The 23879-nt window shown below is 33.7% G+C and overlaps 1 protein-coding gene across 8 annotated transcripts in view; it reads right to left on the minus strand.

Annotated features, from left to right (window-relative positions):
- Nucleotides 1-23879, minus strand: part of PTBP3 (polypyrimidine tract binding protein 3) — a 75112-nt gene that overhangs the window by 19231 nt on the left and 32002 nt on the right. For 6 of the 8 annotated variants that reach the window (XM_087822840.1, XM_087822839.1, XM_087822836.1 and 3 more), the window contains 5 exons: nt 20877-21046; nt 17613-17759; nt 9839-10003; nt 4209-4319; nt 2578-2752 (listed from right to left, as the gene is read on the minus strand). In XM_087822840.1, coding sequence (XP_087678966.1) covers nt 2578-2752; nt 4209-4319; nt 9839-10003; nt 17613-17759; nt 20877-21046 — 768 coding nt within the window. The remainder of the gene's footprint in view (nt 1-2577; nt 2753-4208; nt 4320-9838; nt 10004-17612; nt 17760-20876; nt 21047-23879) is intronic. The other 2 variants (XM_087822841.1, XM_087822842.1) reach the window with 1 other exon arrangement.

Here is a 23879-nt window from a genome sequence, read left to right on the forward strand (position 1 = left end):
AACTTGAAATCTTAAAAAATGCAAAGGTCATGAAAGACAAAAAATGAAGAAATGTTCTAAATTAAAGGACTGTAAAAAGACATAAATAGATTAGCCTGATACTGGTTTGGACCTTTACCAGAAAAAAATTCTCTTATAATGAACATCATTTTCATAAATGGTAAAATTTAAAAAGGTCTCTGGATTAAATAATAGTACTCTATGAATGTTAATTTCCTGATTTTGATAACTGCATTTAGGTATGAATGACCTTGTTCTTAGAAAATACACAATGAGTATTTAGCAATAAAGGGGCATCATGCCTAAAACTTACTCTCCAGTGATTCAGGGGGGAAAAAACCTACCTACCTACCTACCTACCGGCACGCGCGCACACACACACACACTCACACACACATCAGAGAGATGATAAAGTACATGTGGCATGATGTTAATAATTGAGGAATATGAATGGATGGTATAAGGCAATTTTTTGTACAATTCTTACAACTTAAATAATTTCAAAACAAGGTTATGAGACACAAAAAACACAAATTTAAAGGAAATGGTAAATAAATTTGACTACACAAAAATACTATAATGCCAGAAATGGGAGAAACACATATAACTAAAAAAGGGCTAGTACCTGGGAGATATATTTAAAAACTCCTACAAATAAATAAGAAAAAGAAACCAAACACAAAATTAGGCAAAAGAGTTGAACAGAAAAATTCTTAAGAGTGAATGACTAATAAACATAAACATGTTCAATCTCATTGGTAATCAGGAAAATTTCACAGCAGCACTGTTCATAATAGCCTCAAACTCATACTGAGAGACATTCTATACAATACCCAACTTAACCCTAGGAACTTTACATGTGAACATTTAAAGAAGAGAAAAACAGACAGTGAGGTAGGAAAAAAGTCAGGAGTGTAGTGTTTCAGAAGCCAAGAGAAACAAGAGAACAGTAAACTTTCACACAATACACAAAAAAGCATTGTTCTCTGATAAATCACTTATCTTAGGATTCAGCACTACTTTTCGATGACTCTGAATTTATTAACCCAATGAAAAAGGATGTGAACGTTCTGGTATTTTATATTCAGAAACCAAAATTCTTAATTCTATGTTTAAAATGTCCTCTTTTCACAATGCAGAACGTTAATTACACCAACAGCATATAGTCAGTTATTGGAGTGAGTGTAGGTCTGCATTTGACAGCCAGTTTTGTCAAACCCGAATGACAGCCTCAATTTCTATCATGTGTTACTGAAATGGTAATTATAAAGATCATTGCTCTGCAAAACTGGACATGTAAGTAGGGGCTGGTAACAAATAAAATACAAAAATTGGTCAGACCAAAACAGAAACTTGAACAATTGGGAATGTGAACTGAACAGTTCGCTTGACTCTTTCAGTTATAAATAACAAAAAGCTTTTACTTGAAAATAAAGTTACAAGGTATTTTCTAGAAAATTTTAGACAACCATTTGGCTTAGGATTCTTTTTTCTTACCTTTCAAATGAAGATGGACTAAATACTACTTAAGGTCTCAATAAGCAATATTTTAAATGGTGTCATTTGGGAAAGGAAAATGAATCATGAAGGGTAGTAAAATTTAATACTTTATCTAAATATAAACCACACTTTTGAGAGCTGCAAAACCAAGAAGTAGCATACATTAACCTAATGATAAATCCAACTGAACAGCCCACTGCTTTTTTCTTAACATAAAGGTTTATTTTAAAAGTATAGATATACTGAGAACTAGTTTTAAATAAAAGAAGGAAGCTCCTCAAAGCGACATTTGAAACTATATTTTTATTAATGTAAAAATGCAACTTCTCACAAACTTGAGGTAAAGATGGAAGTTCTGATGTTTAAAAACCAAAACAAAACAAAATAAACCCTCTTCTTTGAATAAAGGAAGAACATACCACTAATTTAGGTCCTTGTTTTAAAATATCACTACTTAAAAAACAGAAAAGTATTTCTCTCAAGAGCACTTAAGCCAAAATTCTGTTGGCTATAAACCAATATATTTAAACCAATGCTAATATGTAAAAGACAATTAATTTGAAGCAAACTATCGTATGGCTGATAAAGAATGAGTAATATTAATGTTAGAAAATAAACCTGTTACTTTTAATTTCAAATATTCACTTGTTTTGCCAGCTAATAGAATCTACGAATAATTAAAATCCAATCAATGGTCAAATTTTGTTCTGTGATCCCTGCTACCCTTTAGAAAACCCGAGAGAGCCGTGGCTGGTTTGGCTCAGTGGTTGCCGTGGTGGCCCACGGACTGAAGGGTCGAGGGTTCAATTCCGGTCACGGGCATGTACCTCAGTCGCAGGCCCGACCCCCAGTCCTGGTCGGGGCGCATGCGGGAGGCAACCAATTGATGTTTCTGTTTCTCTCTCTCTCCCTTCCATTCTCTCTGAAAAGCAATGGAAAAAATATCCTTGGGTGAGGATAAAAAAAAAGAAAGCCTGAGAGAATCTAAGAAAAGGGCTAATTGACATAACATGGGTTAATAAATGAAACGTGCAACTTTAGAAAACTTGCTTTGTGACCCAAAACAGAACTACTCACCAAAAGCAGCAGCCATAGGGGATTCAAGGGATGGATGGCCATCACCAGTAGGAAGGTCTAAGCGAGTGAAGTCTCTGCTTTTGTCATTATTATATTTCACATTAAGGCTGGTGAGCTTGGAGAAGTCAATACGCAGAGTGCAGCATGCATTATAGATATTCTGGCCATCCAGAGCCTAAAGCATGTAAGAAAGGGACTGATGTTTTGCAAGACAACAACACTGATAAATCAAGTAGCCTCTACTTTGACACAGAATGGCTATCAGGCATAAAGCAGAGAGCATTGGACTAAAAGCCAGAGACCTTTATTCACTTTTACCTTTGTCACTATGTGCACCTAAGAGAGAAAAAGAAAATCCCTAACTCTCATTTTTTTCATCTGTAAAACAAGGATAATCCCTATCTTGTCTCTGGTAGGATCAAATGAGAGAAGAATTATAAAGGCTTGGAAAACTATTATGCATTACTGTACACTGTTTTAGCTACTATTATGATTATTTTGTCCATAAAAAATGTTTACAGATAATTTTACATTTCGTCTTAATTCTCTTTAGTGTAGTTTATACAGGTTAAGATGAAATAAGCCTTTCTAAATGGTACTTATCAGAAACACAATACATGAAATACATTACCTACCATTTTTTCTTCTCTTATAAATTTATTTTTTAGTACTTTAAATAATTAGCTGAGGGAAATTTGGAGTCGTTCTGGTACAAGAACAAAGATCAGTAATCCTTCCCCCTTCACAATAACAAAAATTTACCAAAGGAATATTTGTAGCCACTTATGACTTCCACAAATGTCCAAATTTATAAAAATAGATATCAGAAACCAAGACAAACAAAAATATACAAATACACAGAAAACCCTGACTTGTAATAGTTATTGATGAGTATGCCATGACAAAGGTACAAAATTATATATATGTGGAGGTAGAGGGTACAGTAAATATAAAGGCTATATTCCTAACCAAGAGCTAGACACTGTGTGGTACACAAAAGTACAACCACCTTGTCCCTATCCTTCAAAAGAATTTAGAAACAATTCAGATAGTGATGTAAGACAGAATTCTGGTTAGGAATAGATCTCAATAGGAGATGGGTCAAATATAACCAAACTGAATGTGAAATTTTATATCTTGTCAAAAGTCAAGAACTCATGAACTAAAAAAAAAAAAAAAAATTGACAGCAGCATGTTTCCTAAGACTTATGTCTTCACCAATTCAGAGCTCAGTAAGATTCAACAGTGAGTATGGTTGTCAAGAGTGAAATCAATCTTTGGATAATTTAATAGAAGCAAATAGAGGGACAAGGGCAAACATAATTCTACTTTATTAGTCAGATTATATCAAGAGTACTGTGCTCAATTATAGACGTTAAATATGACAAACAGAAATGAGTCCCAGAGATCTGAGATGGTGATCTGAAACCATTTCATATGAACAAAGTAATTTTTAGCTTGTTACAAAAAAGAGCATATGAAACAGTATATTTTAAAATGGTAATCTTTATATTACGTTTATCTTACTACAATAAAAACACACATGTAAACTGGAGCGAGGGAGGAGACATGGCGGCTCCCTTCGGTATCACTGACGTGACTAACTGAAAAATGTAGCAGATAGTAATTACCGCTCTGGCGTACTGTGCATGCAGGGGGTCAGCATACTGAAGCAGGGCTTGAAACTGGTTATTCTTCGTAAAGGTGATAATTTTCAGCACTGTGCCAAATTTAGAAAATATCTGGAAAAAAGTTCACATTAGGTTATATCGAAGGAAAAAATTAAACTAACATATCTTTATAAATACAACTTGATTCATGAATCCCATTTTAAATGAAAATAATTTCCTCTACTGAAATTGTTGGCACCAAAATAACTTAAATCAAGCTCTTTGGTATAACACACAAAAGCTCTCCCTGGCGTACCTCTCCAACCTCATCTCCTGACACTTTTTATGTCACATTATTTATACCAACAATATGCGGCTGTCTACAGTTCTCCAAATACACCAAGTAGTTTCAGACTTCTATGCGTATACATGTGGCTTTTCCCTTTACCTGGAACTCTTGTGCCTAACACCTAGTAAATTTTCATTTATTTTTTTGAACACTCAGTTCAGGGAAGGGATTTAATGCCACCAGAAAATTCTCAGCCTCTTCCAAATTTCAATAGTTAGTTCTCGTTCCCAAATATTATCCCCTTCTTGGCCTCAGATATTTATCTTATTTTACTTACAGTGTATATACATTTGTTTATATATCTGTCTTCTTTAATTTAAAATGTCTTGTCTTAATCATTTCTATTTCTTGAGTACAATTCCTGGCATATAAGAGATACAGGGTAAATGCTTTTTATTAACTGATAAAGAATTATACTCTGAGATCTAATTGGAGAATTACAGTGATATGCAATTAAAAAAAAAAGATAAAATATCTTATTAGTAAAGTAATGAGAACATATAATTAGCTCTAAAATTTAGGATAATTTTATACTAAATTATGCTCTAGAACTTAGCTAACTTCCACTTAAACTTCAGATTATTACTGTTTAGATTCGTTCTCTCATTTAATTTGAAAAATAATCTGATGGACATCCTCACTGACAACTGTGTTTTTAGCTGTGTCATTTTTATGTGAAAGTCCTAAGAGAATATAAACCGACTTAACTGGCTAACCATATATAGCTCTCTAGAGCCCCCTGAACTGTATTTAGTGACAGAGTAGCTACAAAAACAAATGAGTCAGTCTGATACTTTTGAATAAAGTAAATTAAATGAGCACCAATGTCTAGAAATCTAGGAATGCCTAAAGTGTGATCTGTAACATTATTTCATAATTATCAAAATACTAAATTTTAAACAGATTCCATTTCAAAAGATTAACATTTGGGAAAGTTCAACATATTCAGATTTATCTTTATTGATTATCAGGTCTCTGACTTTATTTCCCTAATATATTTATTTTGATGTCATAAATATAAACACATAGACTCAACTCTTGGTGTCTCCTGTATATTATAATCTTTTAGACTTTAAAATGGAACTAAAAAATACTAAAGATCAAATTCTGATGAAATTTATCTTCAGGGTGATACTTATAAAGGTAGAACTTGCCAGAAACTGAAACTGTTCACTAGTATTTACTTATGAAAAGCATATTCATATTAGAACTTTTAAAAATATCAAGCACATTGGCCACAACTTGTTTATAACAGTTTTTGTAGCCAACAAAACAGTAAGACTTAAAACCAGAATTTTATATTACTAGTATTAATTCTTTTGTTTAATATCATAATAATTGATTTTTGTTGGTTATTTATCTTTATTCTGCAATTTAAAAAGATCAGTCCTTTGGCCTAAAGAGATTCATCTCCTGGCTATCTATAAAACACCTCCCTTTTTAACAATACTTGGAAGTAATAGAGTACATGAGAACACTCTTTTCAACTACTCCTTCAGAGCACAAAGAAGTTTTAGTGTGCAGGGTTGAATTTACATAATGATCAGCCAATGAATGCCTTCTGTATCTACAAATATGCTCTAGGTGATGCCACAGAATCCAATAGCTTTAAATTACCAACCATATGCTGATGACTACCAAATCTCCAGGCCCAGAATTCTTATGCCCAATGTATACTTCCCAACTGTCTATTCAACACCTCCTACAGTTGGATTTTTAACAGGTATATCAAACTTAACATGTCCAAAACACACTTTAAAAAATATATATATCTTTATTGATTTCAGAGAGAGGAAGGAAGAGGGAGAGACAGGAACATCAATGATGGGAGAGTAATCACTGATCAGCTACCTCCTGCACACCCGACTGGGGATCAAGCCCGCAACCTGGGCCTGTGGACTGACGGGGAATTGAACCGCAATCTCCCGGATCCTAGGTCAATGCTCAACTGCTGAGCTATGCCCAGCTGGGTCAAAATATACTCTTGATCCCTGCTCTACCTCCCACCCCTGCCCCCAATCTTTTCTCCCCTCAGCCTTTGCTATTCTAGTATAAGATAGCTCTATTTTACCAGAGGCTGACAGATAAAATCTGGAAGACATTTTTGATTTCTCTCTTCATAATCCACATCTACTCAACCCACCATCAAATCCTTCCAAATATATCCAATAATCACCACTTCAGTGTCCACATCCTCACCCAGGTCTCCAACCATCTATCTCTCACATGGATTATGACAAGAGTCTTATGACTACAGCTTATTCTTTGTTTTGTTTTTAAATTTATCTTCATTGTTCGAAGTATTATAGATCCCTTTTTTTCCCATTGACTCTTTCTATCCAGCTCCCACCCCACCCCCATGCCATCACCATACTATTGTCTGTATTCTTAACACAGCAACAAGAGAAATTGTTAAAACATAAATGTACCACTCTTCGCAAAATCATCCATTTCCCATCTTACTTAGTGTAAAGATGATAAAGGCTTTATTTATATCACCTGGCTCCTAACCACTTCTCTGACCCTCTTATTTATGGCACTCCTACTTTTTACACTCCAATGACATAGCCTTATTTCTGATATTTGAACACATTAAGCACACCTCCATGTTAAGGACTTTGCACTTGCTGTTTTTTCTGACTGGACCATTAGTCAGAAAAATTACACAAATTACACCTTAACATCCTTCAAGCTTCTGCTCAAATGTCATATTGGAAACATCTCTAACTTCCCTCGTCAGAAATAGCACCATTCCCATCTCAGTCACTCTCAATCCCCTCACCATGAGCTAAAGGAAAAACCACTAGCTTCTTTCTACAAATGTTAGAGAGCAGTTAAGCTAATGCCAACTCTTCAGCAAATATAAAATAAGCCCTAATTAATTATAACAGGTGGAAGCAACTCCACACTTCCATGTATTTCCCCATCTCAATATTCATTGTACTTTATGCTATTACTTATGAAATTGTATCTTACCCACAAGACTACAAAAGCAAGGATCATTTTCTTACAGTGCAATTTACTAGCATCTGATAATTACTTGATCACTTAATATGCAGCAGGCACTGTTCTAAGTGCTTTAAATGCATTAACTCATGTAAACTTCACAATGAAGGTATGGAGACCATCTTCATTCATCCCCATTATATATTAATAAGTAAAAGACACAGATGAGGTAAGTTACTTGCCCAGGGTTATAGAGGTAGTAAGTGGTAAAGCCAGGATTCAAACCAGCTCCAACCCTGTATCCTTAATCCTTATGCTATACTATGCTTTAGCTGGCTAATGAGATAAGAGTGCCAGGGGAGAGGGCTTAGTTAATGTAACTAGAGAAATACTCTCTGAGGAGATGAATAAGTTAAAATGAACCCAATGATGGAGAATTCAGTTAAGTGACTATCTCAGTGAAGAGTGTTCCAAGCCTAAGAAACAAAACAGAAATGGACTAAGACAGGAATAAGCTGGAGGGAAGGGAAGAGGGTCAATGAATGGGCCACAAAAGTCAGGGTGCTAAATAAGCAGAGAAATGTTAGGAAATGGAGTTAAAGAGATGGGGAGAGGTTTGCATGTGGGGGCCTTATGGGCCTTGGTAAAGAATTTGATTTGATATCCAGAACAGTGGGAAGGAGCACTAAACAAGAGAGTGCTATAACAGAAAGGCTGAGAGTTCTACCCTGAGAGTTACTATTAATGATTCTCAGAATTACCTCTCTTCACCTGAAGGACCCCATGATCTTTGGGAGAGAAACAAGGCTTGTTACTACTCTCAGGGAGATGATAAATGAATGACAGACAGGACCACATGACCCTGGCTAAACTCATTGGGTTAGATGGCAATGTTGAGCCACAGGAACAAGAACAGCCTTTGTAACACAGTGTAAGTTAGCAGTGGCTACAGTGTCACAGTGCCAAAATCAAATGAACACTGCTCCCAGATCAGGGTGCTCAGAGCCATTTTGTGGGATAAACAGAAGAGAAGAAAATCCACTAGGACAAAGAAAGCAATCACTCAAGCAACTCCTGAACCCTTTTAGGGAACAATAGTGGCTATGGATACCACTGGTAAAGCCCTCTCTAGGACAGGCTTCACAAATGAGTGTTTAAGAAAGTGGTGGTACTCAGAAAACTATCACAGGGATCACAGTAGGCTTAATAAATAGTATATTTTGATATTTACATGCATGGCAAAGGACCTGTATTAGGCAATGTATCCAAGCTCTATCACCAGTTGGTACAGTGACTGTGGAAACATAACTTCTAAGGGTCTCTGTTTCCTTATTTATAAAATGTGAGTAGAATAAGATGCATTTCAATTCTTAAATACACAGGCACATCCATACCCCTACGACTCTTCACTTTTAGTACAAAGATCAGAAAAACAGTTAATAAGTCTGGCCTGGCCTGGTATTATACTGGAAATATATATTGAGATATAAATATGAAAATAAGCAAATAATATGTTTTAGTATTTAAATAAATGGATTGACAAGTATAATGAAATTAAATCAATATGTAGCTAAAAGGGACAAAACTAACAAGTTTTTGGGCTAGATAACAAATGTTTATGTATACAGATTAACAAATAATTATATGTTAAAATTTATATGTTAATATGTTAACAGAGTATTAGTTAAAAATATAACAAGCATACAAAACACTCTGGACTTCACATTAGGAGGCTTGAGTTCTAACTGGCTCTTCGATTACTCTCTACAATACTCAATGCATCAATTATCTGAGCCTCAGTTTTATTCACTATAAAATTACACGAGGTCCTTAAATTCTATATACTCATAGTAGGCCATGATATGGTCTATCAAGACAGATTAGACATACTAATGGGTAGTCAATGAAAGTTACATTGAGCATCTAACATGATACTTCCATGTTATATATAAAGAGTTATCGTATACTTTCCTTTCAGAGTTTTTAAAACAAAAACACTCAAATGTAAGGAATCAACAGGAATATATTAGTTGTTTTCTATGCTGATGTTACTTTCTCAGTAATAACTACTACCAGTGCTTTTTAGAGAATTCTATGCTTTATTCATTTTTATGCTTACGTCTTAAAAAAAAAAAAATGTCTTACACACCTTTTTAATCAAGTATTCAAGTTAGAAAACAGGGATTGTCAAAATTATCTCTAACTGATAGTACTTTTTGCATGAAACGGTAGATTTTTAAAAAATTTAAACAAATATATCAAACAAAATCAACAACCTAAATGAAGATATAAAACATCTAAAGTTACAGAGGTCACATTTGACTCTGCTTTCATAAGAGTGAGTGTTCCTCCTTACCTGATGAAGAACTTCCAGAGTAACAGGGTAAAAGAGGTTTTCAATAATTATTCGGAGCACAGGGCTCTGCCCAGGTAGCATTGTGCCTTCATTGGTGGGAGCTCCAGGAAGGGCCAGACTTCCCGACTGGACAGCACCGACAGCCTGCAGTGCAGCTTGGGCTCTCTATAAAACAATCCAAAATGAGAACTTTTGGTTACACAGAAGCAATACATGAATCCTAAAAATTAGTTAATGTAAAGTAACATAAAGTAATACAGTTAAAAAAAAATATATATATCTACTCTCTTTGGATGCACATATCCTAAATTTATAATCAGTCAAAAAAGTCTTAAAAGATTTGCTTTCTTATCACAATGGAATAATATGTAAGAAAGTTGCTTAACTTTATTTAAAGAAATGAAAAAGAAAAAAAAACATGGCAAAAACCAAAACAAACCCCAAGAATGTATGTATATGATTTTAATTCAAAATATTTAAATAGGAAAAAAGACAATGTGAAAATAATATTAAAGACCACTTAAAAACCATTCAAGTCCCCTTATGTATCCCTGAACAACTGAATTCTAAAGTCTTTGGGTGGCATATGACAAATGCATATATGGAGGAGGAGAGGAGTGAGATAAGGTGGGCATCCCTATAGGAAGGCATCCTGGCACGGAGCATCACAGCCTAAGCAATATGAGGCAAGCATCCATGTGGTAGGGCTGCGTAGCAAGGGGAACCTGAGAGCAAACAGGGTAAGGAAGGAATCTCTATGTGGGGGTGGCTCACTGCTGGATATGAGAACCTGAGGAGCATGAGAAGGGTAAGAAAGGCATCCAGAGGAGAGTAACCTGGCCAGGAGTGTCAGAGCGCAAGGAGAGTCAGGAAGGGGTCCAAATGAGGTGGGTAGCCAATGTGGTAAAGGCAATCTGAGTATGGTGAATAAGAGGTTTATGAGGGCCTGAATGGGGTAGGAAGGTAGTAATGGAGGGACAACCTGGCATGAGGTGTTAAGAGCCCAAGCAGGTAAGGCAGACAAGTTTCTAAATATCATGCTCCACTAAAAGAAACCAGGGTACTTTAAAAAAAAAAAAAGTCACGCTCCAGTTGTGGAGCAAGGAAAGCAAAAAATGAATGTATAACTTTTTGTTTTTATTGTTTTTTTACCACAATGCAAAGAAGTGCTTAAAGAATGATAGAAAGATGCCAAAATGACATAGAAGACAACCTAAAGGGCACATCATCAGTAATGCAGCAAACTGAAATTATGTCCCACCTGATATGATACAATGAGGAAAAAAAGAACGTAACACCTGTGATGCTCCTGTCAGAGATATATACACCAAATCTAATCACAAGGAAACATCAGACAAGCTCAAACTGAGGGGCATCCTAATCCATTTGATTGTCTCAAGTTTTAAAATCATTTTAAAAATAAAGTAGGTGAAGGAGGGAAAATTTGAAAGAAAAAAGGCATAGTTAATGATTATTGAAATTAAATGTAAGTTTTCATCAATCTTTTGTTCCTTATCATTGCTTAAGAATGTTGATAATTAATAAAATGTTTGTGCTACAAAATGAAACCCCTCACCACTTGAATGTAGCTGTTTTCATTTTCAGTGCTGCTTGAAATTTTAAAGATCACAGTACTTTGTACGTTGTTTTAAATTTCTTGTCCTGGCCAGGTGGCTCAGTTGGAGCACTGTCCTGTACACCAACAGGTTGTGGGTTTGATTCCCAGATGGGTGCACACAGGAGGCAATCGATCGATGTTTCCCTCTCACATCAATGTTTCCCCCCCTTTCTCTCTCCTCCTCCAAAAAATCAATAAAAAAATATTCTTGGGTGAGAATGAAAAAAAATAAGTTAGCATTTCTTTTGTTTTGTTTTCATGATTTTAATTTTTACTATTTACTACGCCATCATTCTATGAGAAAAGTAGTTTTCCAACATTTTGCTATGACAAATAACATTAAAACTTAAAATAAGTAGTATCTTTCTGAAAATTGGCTGTCTTTTACTTTCTCTATGTTTAATCGTCAGACAATTTCTATTTTTATACTTATATATACACAATCATGCTCTACATAGCAACATTAAGTCAAGGAAATATTGCACATATGATGGTGGTCACATAAGATTACAATGAAGCCGAAAAATTCCCATTGCCTAGTGACATTTTAAACATCATAATGTCATAGCACAACATGTTACTCATGTATTTGAGGAGATACAGGTGTAAACAAATCTACTGTGAGGCTAGTCATATAAAACTATAGCACATGCAATTATATACCAGTATGTAATACTGGGTAATGACAATAAACAACTGTGTTACTGGCTTATCTATTTATTATACTTTTTGTTATTTTAGAGTGTATTCTTTCTACTTATTTAAAAAAAGCTTGCTATGAAACAGTATGCCATGTTATGCTGGCAGTAGCCTCATATACCTCATGTTTACTGCATCTCTCAATTACACCATTTTCTCTTGTGCTTGATTTAATCTTATGTTGTTTTATGAATTTAGTGTAGCCTAAGTGGGCAGTGTTTATAAAGTCTACAGTGACATACAGTAATGTCCTAGAACTTCACATCCGCTCACCACTCATCATCCAGAGCAACTTCTAGTCCTGTGAACTCCATTCATGGTAAGTGTCCTATACAGGTGTAACATTTTTTACCTTTTATACAGTATTTTTAATGTACCCTTTCTATTTTTAGATATGTTTACATGGGCAAAAATACCATCGTATTACAATTACCTACAGTATTCAGTACCTTAACATGCTGTACAGGTTTGCAACCTAGGAGCAATTGGCTACATAGCCTAGGTGTGTAGTAGGTTATACCATCTAAGTTTGCGTGTGTCCTATGATATTCAAGCAATGACAAAATCACCTAATGATGCATCTCTCAGAACATATCCCTGTCATTAAGTGGCACGTCTGTACAAGTCTATTATTTATACCTTTTAGAAGCATTTTTATGCCATATACAAATTTTTATGTATCAGGTAAAGCACAACTGTCAAACATTCCATTTCCAAAGCATTATCATCTTTGAGAACAATATATAAATGATTATTTGAGTATTTTATGTCGTCGGTTTTCAAAACTATGCTCTTGGAAAGCCAATTATGTGTGGAATACTGAGCACCACAATCCCACTTCAAACATGGCAGTTTATATCATATATTTACACTGGGTTCCCCAGTAAGTTTTACTGGAAATAACGGTTCTACTTCTTTCAACTTTGAAAACTGACTCAGACTTCCACCACTCTGAGTCCATAATTAGAAGAAAGGGATGGTGGTGGTGTCAATCAATCAAAAAAGACCCAGAACTGACTGATACAGGGGCTTGAATTAGCAGACAAGGAATTAAAGCAGTTATTATAACTGTCTCTCTCTCACACACACATAGTAAGTAGAGACATGGAACATAAAATACAGAGCTGCCCAACTGAACTTCCTGTGATGACGGAAATGTTTGCTATCTACAGTGTCCAATATGATAGCCACTAGCCACATGTGGCTAGTGAGCACCTGAAAGGTGCCTAGTGCAACTGAAAAACTGAATTTTTTGTTTTGAAATTTATTTGTCTAGGAAAAAGACATCATCATAGTGAGGTTCTAAGTGGAATAATGGTTCCTTTTCTTCTTAGATTAAGATGATTAAATCTTATCAAATTTAAGCCTGCACAGACAAAAATAAACTTAACCTTACTGACTTTACTTCATTATCACCAGAGTAATTCTATTTATTCTTTATATTAAGCAATTCTACATATATGTTGGCAGCTGCTAGTATTAGTTGTTGTTATTCTTCTTAACTCCTTCCTCTTTGGCATGAGAGATAGCATAGTGGGGAAATATAAAAAGCCATGGTATATATTGTTCTAATCATTCTGGAGTTTTCAATACACTCTGTATTAAGTATTTCATTGAGAACTGAGTATAAAGGTCTCTGAGAAGCAGGCATGCAAGACAAGCTTCTGACAACAAAAATCTGAGAAACTAACACCTGAAAAAAATGACAGTTTTATTCCATAAGTAGTTTTATAGTTTCAATTTTTAATTGGGGGGGGGGGACACACAACCAAAACCATTTAAGAAAAAAAAAAAAAAAAAGGTATTGAGGCACACTATCCACTGACGACAACAGAAAAGCCAGGGAGGAAAAAACAAGAAATGTCTTAATATGAAGAGATTCTGTGTGACTCTGATAAAAATTATGACGCAGAATTCCAGTTATAGGAGATGATATTTAAATGTTTGGAAACAAACTCTCTGGAATGGTTACATCAACTATTAAAAGGAAATAGCATCAGTATAATAGAAAAAACAACACATTTTTATTGAGGTGGGGGAGAGAAATATACTTCATGTAAAATTTAAACATACCTAGATAATGTGAGGAATACTTTCCTAAAATTGAGATGGAAATGAGTATACAATAAAATGCAGAGGGTTTTAGCGTTCGGTTTGATGACTTTTTAGAGAAAAATCCTTTCATGGTCATCTGTTAGTAGATTTATGAACTTCCACCCACAAGGTCAAGAAAAACTGTCTAAACAATAATGAGTGCTATTAGGACAACCATTTCTCAAATGGTGTACCTCAAAATATGATATAAAATTTTTTAGCTCTAATTTGTTTAAATCAAGGGACAAAAATACTTGATATTCACCTGACCCTTTGGCAAGTATGTCCATAAGCTGGAAAAAAAGTTATGTGCATGTTTGGGGATATTGTGATTCAAAATAGAAAAGTAACAAAATGAAAAGGGTATTGGGAAGAAATCAACGCTATCGAAGAATAAACTAGGTCATTTGGGCTGGCTTTGGTTGCCAAGCAACTGGGATTTCTCACTGTTTCCCTTTAGAATAATCCTGTCTTTAAGAGTCTTATTAAATTGTTTATTTCTTTTTTAAGACTTATACTAACATATTTAGGAATCACAGTAATGAGAAAACTGCACGACTTATATAAAGGAAATTTAAAAGCTCTCCGAAAGACAAGAAACAATATATAACTTCCTCATCAAAGGATCAGTGAGCAATATACAGTACATCAATTATCTTAAAAATAATCTATAACATCAACTCAATTGTATCTTTGGAGATAGAAGTTATCAAAGTAATTCTAATATATCTGGAGAAATAAATAAAATATATTAACAAGTTAACTTCAGATAAGAGAGAGTAAAGAATGGGCCTTACCCATATAATATATTAAGCCAGAGACATTGAAACAGGAACGGAACAGAATGGAATCCAAAAGGCAGTCCAAATGAAATACGAAGTGCATACAGAGGCCATGCAAGCAGAATGTGTAGGTATGTCTAACAAGTGTATATATGCATGTTATAAGTAGGTATAGTATGTACACAGAAAACTAGAACATGACAAAGGATATGTTTCACGTAAGTGGATAATGGGTTATCCAAAAACTAATTAAGGAGACACTGGTCATTGGGAGTAAAATAAAGACCAAAACCTAACCCTTACCTCCCACCCCAAAAATATTTCTAATAAAACTAAGATTTACATATTAATATATGAACAACTAAAACATAAAAGCAGGAGAACATAGGTAAAAAAATTTTAAAAAAAATTTTGTTAAGCTAGGTCTTTATGAGTAGGATATCAAAATCAGAAACTAGAATACAATCTGAAGAGATCTGACTGTTGTATGAAAATGTTTTAAAAACAGTATTACTAGCAGACAAAACTCCTAAGAGACAGAAAGTAAAATGGTGGTTGCTAGGGTCTGAGAGGAGAGGGAAATGGGGAGTTAGTGTTTAATGGGTACAGAGTTTCAGTTTGGGAAGATGAAAAAGTTCTGGGGATGGATGGTGGTGATGGTTGCATGATGTGAATGTATTTAATGCGACTAAACTATATACTTAAAACAGTAAATTTTATGTTACATATATTTTACCACAATTTTAAAAATGGAGTAAACCCACATTAACAGAAATCATTGTAAATACTTTATAAGTTATCAAATAAAAATAAGTAAACAGTAAGATATACTTTCTCACCTATATCATATTAACAAAGACAGGAAAGCTGCTCATACATTATCAGTGACATCCAAAATGGGCACATAATCTTTACAGAAAGCAATCATACATATATCAAAATATAAAATACGCATATGCTTCCTCCCAGCAATTTCGTTGCCAGAAATGTAAACTAATAAGATAATGTTGCAAATGTGCTAAGGTATGTTATAAGAATGTTAATATACTACTATGTATAAAAGCACAAAATTGGAAACAATGTCTATTATAAAGAAACTAGATAAGTTATGGCTGTCCTATGGAAAGGAATTATTAGGCAGTCATTTAAAAATTGTAAAGTAATTTTATATTTATCCTCATGAAACAATGTCTATGACATATTATAATGAAAAACCATAGCTGTCAAAACATTAGACTTCCATTTGTGTAAAATTACATACATAGACAATAATACACCTAAATAAAGAAGGGGCACACACCAAAATGTTAGCAAAATTTGAGTTAATTAGTTATCTCTGGGTAATGAATTGCTTTTATGTTTTTTTGTTTTTTTTTTTACTTTTCTGAATTGTTGAATGTCTTACTATGAGCATGTATTCTATTTATAATTTATAAGGCAATTTTTTCATTTAAAAAAGTCTACACTATTTAAAAATATCTAGTATTTAATTTACTCTTAATTTTATATAGTTTATTATATGATAGTATCCCTTAGAACAAATTAAGGGTTATGTACAGGAAATCTCACTGTTTTTAATAATATGAAAAACTATACTTTAAATTTAACAGCTTGCATTATAAATAACTTTCAACACAGAATCAAAGAGCTGGAGGAGTTCTTTTGCCTAGAGCAAAAGCCTAGAGGCCAAACACGCTCTTAACATTACAAAAAATCTTTCTTAAAATGTTACTTGTGCCTGGCTGGTGTGGCTCAGCGGTTGTGCATTGACCTATGATTCAGGAGATCGAGGTTTGACTCCTGGTCAGGGCACAAGTCTGGGTTGTGGGTCTGATCCCCGGTGGGGGGCGTGCAGGAGGCAGCTGAACAATGACTCTCATCATTGATGTTTTTCTCTCCCCCTCCCTCTCTGAAATCAGTAAAATATATTAAAAAAAACACACAACTTACTTGTTTGTGGATAAATTTTTGCTACCCTTAAGTAACTTCAAATTACTATTTTAATTACTTAAAAATCAACCTGGAGAGACACAAAAGACTCAACATGAACTACACCAAAATAAAAACTGGAAAATAGGTTAAGAAATGTTGGTACTCTACATTCCACATTCATCTTGAAGTAATAAATCATTTACTGAACATATCTATATAAATTCTGACTGAAATCTTAAATTCAGTTACTTTATATCACAACAGAAATATCAACTTTTTTATATAATGCCTTTGTTATATATTCTGTAAAAAGAAATGACTTCTAAAATTCCTCTTAGATCTGATATTTTAAGATATATAGAACAATTTAAGTTTTTCTTTTCTTCTCATGAAAACAGGTTCAAGAGAAAACTAAGTATCTGCCATTTTTAACACCATAACTTAAAACTTCAAACATATTTCTAAATGGCTTTACTTTCTTATATTTAAGCTTTTAGGTAAGAATTTACATGTATAACCTTTACTAATAAAGTATCCTAAGATGAAAAAAAACATGTTTTTGTTTTTCCTCTGAAACACAGAAAATTAATCTTAAGCTATTATACCATATGTTCTTATAACTATTTTAAAAAATGCCTTTAATACTTACAGCTTGATTAGGTAGATTGTCAGTCTTAAGTTCTCTGTGATTGGAATACTGAATAAAAATAGGCTGGCTTCGAAGGTGAGGTGTAACAGGAGTGTAATAATTCACCATAGTAATAGCAGCTTCCTCAGAAGCCATTTCTAAGAAAGCCTGCAATAAACACAAGAAGGTAAAGTGAAAGCTCATGTTTCTGAAAGACAGCTAAGAACTATTTTGTCATTTTAGCTTGTTCTAAACTCATGCATTCTCAACCTAAATAATATTGCCCCCGGGGGATGAAAATATTTTTGCTTCAGTGTGTACTGCTGATATTAATTGGGAACATATTTGAAAAGCTGAATTCAGTAAAGGATTTGGGATTGCGAAATTGCCAGCTGATTGAATGATTTATGTGGTTTTTCTCTTGTTTAGGTTTCTCCTAAATCTAGAAATTAAAAAGGCAAAAATAAATGTGTGCATCACCACTGTAAGTGGATGCTTACAGTAGGACGTGGGATTTAACAATTCTTTCCTAAAACATTCTCAAACAGAGATGAGGCATAATGATTTGTTCGGCTTTACCTTTTTATTAGTTTATGAATACGATTAAACAGAGCATTCAGGTGCAGAGGCTCAATTGTTTAAATTAGGGAAATGGGAGAACTTCCTATATTAAGTCAATATTGACTGGAGTCATTCACGGACAATTTTTTGATATCTGTAATCATTGTACTAATATTAAATATTTGCAGAATAACACAAGATGAGTTAAGATGGAAGATGCACCTTGGTATTTATATCTCATGCTATATGTGGCTGCTTTTGGCTGTCAGGACTCCTGTAACTTATGTGACAGGCACAGGAGACTTACAGAGTTATAAGGTGGCAGGTTTTGCCACCTATCTTAATGGTCAAGAAGATAAAACATAGACATATACTATCTACTCGGAACCCTCAGAACCACCTTAAGAACACCTTAAATTTAAAGTGCATTTCAAATCAACACATTTCTAGAAAGACAATTCAATTCTTTTTCTTACTACAATAGATCATTTAATTAGCAAGCATACAGTAACCAATTCAAATTATGTATAAAACATTTACAATTTATTTATAAAATATGTATTTAATAAAACTTATTGAACACAGGAAATGCCAAATCGAACTTTCTTTGCTACCTTACTTGGCAAGTATTTCCATTTGGCAAATATTCCAGGCTATTAACAAATGTTAAATATGATGCTTAACTGAATTAATCAAATGTCACAACTGAATTGATTAAATGAACTACAAAGATTCTATTAAGTAGTAATGTTAGCCACAGGACAGTGGATCAAATACCATTAACTAACTGATCCGCAATAAACAAATAAAACTCCTTTATCTTTAAGAAATAAAATAGACTGAATAATTTATACCATCTAAAAGGTATAAATATCCATGACATACTTTAAATCCACTATCCAGTTTTATCAGTAATATACTTTTTCTAATATTTCTAAGAAAGGATGATTAAAATGATCAAGGTAAAAATAGCTATGGCAACATTCCCTCTCTTGTTTTTAATCATCTTTTCAACAAAAAATTGTACACTGTAGTATTTTAATAATGTTCACTATATGGGGAGAGAGTCTTTTTCTACAAACTCTTTACTACATATTAAGAACTAACTCAATGTTTAACATCAGTCACAGAAAGGAAAAACTAAACAATGTATTTGGATTAGTACATGGTTCTTGTCACAGGAAGCTTTCCCTGAAAGCAAATAAAACCTACGAATTCATACGTAAAACTTTTTTCCACATGGTGTCCAGTAAAGGTTTTATTTCTGTTTTTCTAAAGTATCCAGTCAAAAGGATCAATTTTCATAATGTGGGTGGAAAGAAAATCAAATCACTACCCACAGAAAGACTCGTGAAAATAATCCCCATTGTGCCCTCAACACTCTACACTCTACCTCCAAGTACCATGGAGAGATTATGCTTAAAAGTAGGTCTAGTGACTCACATCAGAATCTCTTGCTAAAGTATATTACTAACAGATCTTTTTCAAACAGTATTTATGATCAAAAGACAAGCAATCAACCTAACAGTCAATGAGCACTACTGATAAATATAAACCCAGAACCAACAGTAGAGACAAAGGAAAGTATGACATTGCCTGCTGCCTCTCACAGCCATTTGATATAAGGTATAGGATATACTACTGAAATATAATATACATGACACATGACTATTAGACACCTCACAACCATTAGGCATGGCCATCCATGTTCGCTCTTTTCAAACCATGCAAATCTACTATTCTCACAAAGGCAACTGTGTTAAAAATAAAGATCTAAGTATATGTACTATCTGCAAGAGGTGTAAGATAAGAGTGTAGACTCAAGGGCTGAATACTAAGACATGTTATTTAACTTCTATGGATCTTAATAACCTCGTCCAAATTAAACAGGGATGTTAGTTTATAGTTTACAAAAGGTATGGGCCTAAATCAGAAATCATCATCCAGTCTCTAGCAAGTCTAATGCTAATCAATAAATTTATTTATAAATATATTTAAAAAGTGCTCCTTAAACTTACTGTCTATGAAAAGAGTAAGAAACATAGGGAGATATCGCAATGTGCTACACAATGTCCAGGGCCTAGACTTGTTGTCCTCTTCTTTGCAGCAATGCTCAGTGTAAAAGATTTTCAGGACAACAGAAAACAAGGAAAGAACTAAAAAACTCATCCCAGTGGGCTCTGATTTGGAACAAGAAAGCATGTGATTATTCAATCAACATGACAAGTATTATATTTTTGTCATGATCACCACAAAAGCAAATTTCCTTATCCATCTTAAGAAAAACCTATTAGCTTCTGAAATGAAAAAACTTCTTATAGTCTCTTTTAAATTATTAAATAAGCTAAATATTAATTCTACAACTAAAATACACTAAACATTTTTAAGTAGACTTTTTAAATTATATGTTCTGTGATTTGCCAAATGAGGTATAATTTATATCCTTTCTCTTTCTCTGTCAGGGTCTTCTGATAATCATAGGATATTCTCATAAACCATTTTGTAATTAAAAATATAAAATGTTTTTTATTAAGGAGGAAAAAGACCAATGTTAATATTTTTGTTTGTTGCTTCTTGTCACAAGAAAAAATTTATAATTGAAAAACTACTTCATGTAAATAGAATGAAATTTAGAAAATACAGAAAAGGTCAAGCAAATAAAAATCATCTATAACACTAATACCCAGAGATATTGCTATGGGTCAATCTTTAAATATTACATACCTGGCTTTTTCCTTTCAACATCAAAAGATTAGTTACTTTGCCAAATGGTAGACCTAATGATATGACCTCTGCTTCGGTGACATCACTTGGAATTTTGCGAAGATGGAGAACACGGGAAGGCGAACAGGGAGGTCTATCTCCTTTAAATTTCTTGTTGTCATTCCCATTAGCTAAAAAAATAAGATTTTTTAAAAATTACTGAAACTAATTCGGGTTGACATACTACATTAATCATCGTGTTGTCACAGTTGATCCTCCACAGTTTCAGGTTTTGAAATTTAGGGAATTATAGGGTTGATGGGGTAACAGGACAGTAAAAAACAAAACCATGGATCTTCCAATGAAGAGGTTTTTGGGTTTTTCACTATAGGTATTAAAATTTTTAAAAATATTAAGCATGATGTTTAATTTCAAGGAACTTACTGGGTAAATTGATTACATATTTAGAGGCACCAAATACCTCTAAAGAGTCAACTATTTGTTGTGAATAGAGAACATTTATGATGTCCTTATAGTATTTTTAAAGATATTTTTCTAATTTGTTCTATTGCTAAATAAGTAGTAACAATAACTTTTAGGGAACACTGTAACAGAAATTTTATATTTATCACATCTTAAGGAGATTTGTGTTTGAACCGTATGTTTAGGAAAATTAAGTCTATTTCTTAAGGGTTATGTATTTTTTATTAATCTATTTTTTAAAGTTATATTTTTGAAGCTAAATTGTGGTTTCTGAGGATAACCTTATTACTTATTATAAAATAGTAGTTCTTAACATAAGCATGATCACCCTGCTGGAAATGCAAATTTTCAGCTCCACTCCAGATCTACTGAATCAGAAATTAGGGGTGGGACCCAGTAACCTGTGTTTTAACAAGTCCTCCAGATGATTCTGATGCAATCTAAAGTTTGAGAACCACTGCTGTAAAATAAAGAAATTATACCAGTTCACAGGTCAATTTTACTGAAGTCCTAATAACACTGACAATAACTAAACTGACAAGCTTGTAACAAATATGTAAGTAAGATCCAGAAAAGTTTTCTCCCCCAGAAACAGCACTGTATAAAACTGAATGCAAATGATCTGAAAGCCAAAGGTTTCATTACAGCTTTTTAAAACATATGTAACTTTATTGATTTCAGAGAGACATAGAAACATCAATGATGAGAGAGTCATCATTGGTCAGCTGCCTCCTGCATGCCTGCAACCATGGACCGACCCCACAACCCGGGCATGTGCCCTGACCGGGAATCAACCACAATCTCCTGGATCCTAGGTTGATGCTCAACCGCTGAGCCACGCCTGGCTGGGCTCATTACAACTTTTTTAAAAGAAATACTAAATACCATACTTAGCACTATTAGGAAAAAAATCTATAATCTTTCAAAATGCCTAAAATTATTATTTTTCCAAATACTAATGGAACTTTACAATCAGATGTCTGTGATCCTAAATAAATTCCATGAGGACCACATAAAAATTAATGGTAATATTTTATATCCATATTTGTGGCGCAAAACTCAACATGCTTACAGGTGAATAGGTTGACTTAATAACCAAACCAGCATTTTCTCCCATATTCTCTATGTTCATGAGTGCAGGCAGCATCCGACACGGAGCCAAAAGACTACCAATTCTTACAGATTCTTACAGTTCTGTGCCTGTATATAGCAAATGCTTAGGCTAGGTTGTAAAAAATAATTGGCAGTCAAATATTTATTGAGAATTAACTAACCTGGGAGGCAAGAGGTTCCTTCTCCCTCTGCTTCATCAATCACCATGAAATATTGATTTTATCCCTCCAAAATGACTGATTACATTTTCATCTCTACTCTCAATGTCACCAACCTCACCTATGATTCTGTCCCCTTCTACTTCTCTAGTCTCATTACTCCTCACCCCGACTCAGATCCAACATTATCAACCTAACTAAAATAGTGTATCATGTCATTATCCTGCTCCAAGAGCTCTGACAGGCTTCCAACTACCTAAAATGTCCATTAGTTTCTAGTTTTTTTCACAGTTTTCATTTACACTGCCCCATTTGACTTTGACACATAAAAATATACTCAGTTAAATCTTATTAACCTAGGTATGTGTTAGATAAGAATACCAAACATCACAGTCTGGACAGAAGTGAAAGCCAAGTATCGAGTGCTTTTTGCAACTTCCATTTAGTCTAAATGGCTAGACTAAAATACCACCACCTTGTGCTTTCTTAACCAGAAAAAGGTGTTAAAGATTGGAAAAACATCCTAAAAGCAAGAAGCTTTCATCAGTTTACCCAGACTATTCCAAAATGAATGAAAGAACATAAGAAGGTTGTTTCTTTTAACAGAGGTATATGAAATCTCTATAAAACTATGTGTGGGGAAAAAAAAATACTACAAGCTATTTGAGCTTGTGTTGTACTATCAAATAAAGACCCACAGTGATAAATTTTTATCAAAAAATGTGCAATTATAAATCACCATTTTAGGTTGTTAATTGTTCTGTATTACAAAAGTGCTGGAGCTGTATTATTTGCGAACATAGGCTATGAAATCAGACATCCTGTCTGGGCAAGTTAGCTGACAACTGAGCCTCAGATTCTTCTGTAAAATGAGTATGACAGAGCTATTTTGAAAATTAAATTAGATGACATCTAAACATTAGGTGTAATGCCTGGTACATAATAATCAATAATATATGTCTAGCTTTTAAGATTAACTATTTTACCTGGAAATTATGCTTTTCCTACTTTTTTGGTGTTCAAATAATGATTGTAGGCAATCATTTCATTTTTTTCTCTTGATACCCTTACTTTGCAAAATATGTATAAGCAATCATATGGCCATAATTTAACAGAAGTCAACAGGAAACAGAAATTCTACTGCACTCAACACAAAACTTTGAAGAATTATTCTCTGTATAAAAGGATACACCACAGACTTTGCAAAATTTTTATTATGAAAATAAGCATTCAAAATACTTAGCTTATATCAATCCTGCATTTTACTGAA

The sequence above is a fragment of the Miniopterus natalensis genome, chromosome 12 (genome assembly GCF_054644295.1).
Source record: "Miniopterus natalensis isolate mMinNat1 chromosome 12, mMinNat1.hap1, whole genome shotgun sequence".
NCBI lineage: Eukaryota > Metazoa > Chordata > Mammalia > Chiroptera > Miniopteridae > Miniopterus > Miniopterus natalensis.